This window comes from Phaseolus vulgaris, chromosome 3 (genome assembly GCF_000499845.2).
Source record: "Phaseolus vulgaris cultivar G19833 chromosome 3, P. vulgaris v2.0, whole genome shotgun sequence".
Classification (NCBI taxonomy): Eukaryota; Viridiplantae; Streptophyta; class Magnoliopsida; order Fabales; family Fabaceae; genus Phaseolus; species Phaseolus vulgaris.
Window position 1 is genome coordinate 26,395,040 of NC_023757.2, and position 4,432 is coordinate 26,399,471.

The 4,432-nt window shown below is 38.3% G+C and overlaps 1 protein-coding gene across 1 annotated transcript; it reads left to right on the forward strand.

The window, feature by feature from the left end:
- Nucleotides 1-425: 425 nt before the first annotated feature.
- LOC137806948 (primary amine oxidase-like) lies at nucleotides 426-3,045 on the forward strand. The gene is given in 6 exon segments (XM_068607346.1): nucleotides 426-760; nucleotides 866-1,211; nucleotides 1,312-1,425; nucleotides 2,044-2,416; nucleotides 2,419-2,581; nucleotides 2,673-3,045. Coding segments are annotated over 6 exon segments (1,434 nt in total). The 5' UTR covers nucleotides 426-521; the 3' UTR covers nucleotides 2,872-3,045.
- The last annotated feature ends 1,387 nt before the right edge of the window (nucleotides 3,046-4,432 follow it).

The window sequence follows — 4,432 nt, forward strand, 5'->3', positions numbered from 1 at the left end:
TAACAGAAAGTGCAACTTGGAGCAGCTTTTGTTGCAGAGGTTTTTTTGAGTCTAATGCAGGGCATGTTATGCTGTTGGCTTTTTTGTTTTTTTGGAATTTGAGGTTGGTGAATGACAGGATTACACCAAGGTGTGGAGCAATTGGAGTGTGATATGCGGCTGGTCGTGCACTTATTTTTGTTATTGAATTGGAAAGTAGTATCTTGTTTGTAATTTTGCTCTTTTTAGTTATTATGGTCTGTGTGTTTAGCAGGTTTTCATTTGAATAGGTTAGTTGAACTCATGATTCATTTCTCATCCTCATCCTGTTTAGAGCATCTATCGGATGTATACCCCTCATCCTGTTTAGAGCATCTATCGGATGTATACCCTGAAGTGTCCCATTTTTTATATTTATTCATTGTTTGCTGATAAAAAAAAAAAAGAGTCAGTGAAACCTCTCAGAGGTGGTGTGCTCCCCTTTCACCTTGGGGTGGTTTGGAGAAGCCCAGAGCAGAAGGACAGTGAGGGTGGAATGCTTCATGAAAGAAAGCAGCCCCAATATCTGGGTGAGGCCTATCAGTGGACTCACAATAGTGGTTGATCTTGAGCTCATGAAGATCGTCGAGTATCACGACGGTGGTATTATACCAGTACCAACCGCTGATAACACTGAATACCGCTTATCACATCAGAAGCCACCATTTAGACCAAAACAACACAGTCTAGCAACCCATCAACCAGACGGTCCTGGCTTCCAAATCAGTGGCCACAGTGTTAGGTAAGTAATTTTCTTCTTTCTTATTCTTTATTCTTTATCCTCTACCATTTATCTTTGCTTTGGTTATATATAGTTTTAACTATTTTTTATTTTTAATCCTTTCAGCTGGGCCAACTGGAAGTTCCACATTGGATTCGATCCACGTGCCGGACTTGTGATATCACTGGCGTCCATTTACGATCTGGAGAAGCACAAGCCTCGAAGAGTATTATACAAAGGGTACATTTCTGAGCTGTTCGTTCCATACCAAGACCCAACAGACGACTTTTACTATAAGACATTCTTTGATGCTGGAGAGTTTGGGTTCGGTATCTCCACTGTCTCATTGGTGCCCAACCGTGATTGCCCATCCAATGGCACTCCATTGCTCATTGCCAACGCAGTCTGTGTGTTTGAACAATATGGTAGCATCTTGTGGCGTCACACCGAAACTGGAATTCCCAACGAATCGGTATATATACATACTACACCTCATTCTTATCAATAATCACTAATTTCTCATTCAACTAAATTTAAATTTAAATATTTACGTTAGTTTTGGCCTCTGACAGTTCGCAGAAACCAGAACGGAAGTGAACTTGGTGGTAAGAACAATTGTTACTGTAGGCAACTACGACAACATCATTGACTGGGAGTTTAAGACAAGTGGCTCAATCAAACCCGCGGTATGTCTCATCATTTACTATAGCTACGTGTGAGTATAACTTAAAGATAAGTATATTTTGCTGATAAAAAAAAAGATAACTATATTTCATAATATACTAAGAGCCGGTTTTAAGTTTCAGAAACATTTTTTTGTAAAGGTGTGACTTTTGTGTGATATGTTCTGTCGCGATATCAAATTTAATCTTTTTAAAGCCATGGTACAAAGAATAAATCTTACTATTCGTTATTTGAACATAAAAAAGATGGCATTATATGTAATTGTTTTGATAATTCTTCACAATGTTATTTTATAAGACAAGGTCCATTATTTTTTGGACCGTATGAAGGTATGTACACCACGTGGTTCACCTGCGAACCCAAGGGGCATTGGTACGCATGTCATATGAACTTTGCAATATGCATGCATGAAAGTTTACCCGAGTTTGTCATTCAGAATGAAATAAAGTAGTACATGCTTCGTTATAAATACATATTTTTGGAAACGTTTTAAGAAATACAAAAGTGGACGTCACCTGATTTATTATGTTTTGCCTGATCTGTAAGTGCTAGACATCTAGTCCTGTAGCCTAAACTAATCTAATCAAAATCCTTGAACATACATATACGTATATATACAGATTGCTCTGTCGGGTATGTTGGAAATCAAGGGAGTGGATATCAAGCACAAGAACGAGATAAAGAGTGACCAACATGGTACCCTGGTGTCAGCAAACAGCATTGGTGTCTACCACGACCACTTCTACATATACCATCTGGACCTTGACATTGATGGCGTGTACAACTCTTTTGAGAAGACGAGTTTGAAGACGGTGAGAGTAACAGATGGCAGCTCGAAGAGGAAAAGTTATTGGACAACTGAGAGTGAAACTGCTGAGAGCGAGAACGATGCAAAGATCAGAATTGGGTCCACACCGGGTGAGCTTTCAGTGGTGAACCCTAACAAGAAGACATCGGTTGGAAACGACGTGAGATACCGTTTGATTCCAGCAACCCAGCTCATCCTCTTCTAACGGATGACGATTATCCACAAATACGTGGCGCTTTTACAAACTTTAATGTGTGGGTCACTCCTTACAACAGGACTGAGAAGTGGGCTGGTGGACTCTACGTTGATCACAGCCATGGAGATGATACTTTAGCCGTTTGGACCATAAAGTACCATTATTTCATTTTTCTTACTATTTTTTAAGTGCATTTACTGTCCACAACAACTTACCCTATTCCTTTACACTTAAAATAATTGCAGGAACAGAGACATAAAGAACAAGGACATTGTGCTGTGGCACGTTGTGGGAATTCATCACGTTCCAGCCCAGGAAGACTTCCCCATAATGCCATTGTTGACCACTGCATTCGAGCTCAGGCCAACCAATTTCTTCGAGAGGAATCCTGTTCTCAAAACCCCTTCTCCTAAGGACGTTCATTGGCCCGGTTGCCCCAACTAAAACTACTCATTTTCATTGCCATGCTGCTACCACCGCTGCACTGTGCTTTGCTTGGATATGGATATCTAGAGTTTCCAATGTTTTCTCCCTTTGCATAGGCCAATATAATGCCTTCATGCTTCATGTGTCTTGTTATATTATAATAATATAAATTTATGATTCATGATTTGATTATATGTTTAAATCGGCATGACGTAGTCTTCATGCCAAGTAACTAAGAAGTTGATTGCAAAAATGGCATGAAATATTCTAACATCAAGACTTGCCTGAGATTTCACATAGCAGTTGTCAAGAATAGAATTTGGAATAAACTTTTTTTTTGGGGAAATTGTGAGTATAGATTTCTTGAGATGTTAGGTTCCTGTATAACATGTTATTGGGAGGGAGCGGTTTAACATTATGAGGTGAAATTGTAAAGGAATGTAAGGTCGTGATCACCTATAAGTAAAGAATTAAAAAATAAATAAGAATGGACCCTTCAAGAATGTCTAAACCCTCTTATACAAAATAAAAAATATTTCACTCAAAAGAGCATCTTACATGAATAGACAAATAAGGCCCAACTTCTTTAGTATTCCTCCCCTGCTTTAACATATCTAACCAAGACAATTTAAAAATACCCTGAAAACATAACAAGTTCTTTCCTATCTTCTCAAAGGGAAAACTGTGGCAAGGTAGTAGAGGATCTTGTTTATACATTATAAATCCTCACTAACAACATCAATACTTTTAAATAGCCATCTAATTTTTGTTGTTCCAGTTCCTAATGACAGCAATAGGATTTCTTTGTTCTCATCAGTGTGTTGTTTGACTTCACTCACAGCAACCTAAGCTGGATTACTAGCAGCCGTAGCTCCATCAATCATAACAAAATCAACACCATCATTCACAAATTGGATTTGGCTAAGCAAATATTGAGAATGTGGCATACAGGTAATCATACCAAGCTTTTTACACTGGCCGTGAAAAACAGCTACCTCATTCTACATCACTGCACAAAATTCTCCCAGGAAATATCTCTGTAAACCTTCACTTTAACATCCGGAGTCTTAGCACAAACATACACTATCTGAAGGACAAGCATAACAGTACTAAAGTCGTCAGAGTTTTCTAACTCTAACTCGTTGTCACTGTAGTGATACCAAAAGTTTATCATTTAGGGTCTGATTATTTGATCCTGGTTATATTAAGCATTCAACGAGGTTCACATATCCTTAAATACCTTTATTTATTTATTCTGTGTGGGTAATTTCAAGGTTATATGACCAAACTTCTCAGACTTGGCACTGTGGTTGTTGATTATCCTGCCATTGCCTTTGTTAGAGTTTCTCCCTCTTCCTGTAATACTGTTTTGGAACACCATTGTCTTTTTCTTTCATATAACCAAAATCCCCACTTTTCATAAGCATGTGAGTTATTAAAGAAAAATGTTTTATTAACACACTCTCTCACTAACACAGACTTGACACCGCTTGCGTGACATTAATTGATGCCGCAGACGTGATATTTGGTGAGGATGTGACACTGGCTCTATATTATAATATATGACTCATAGCACACG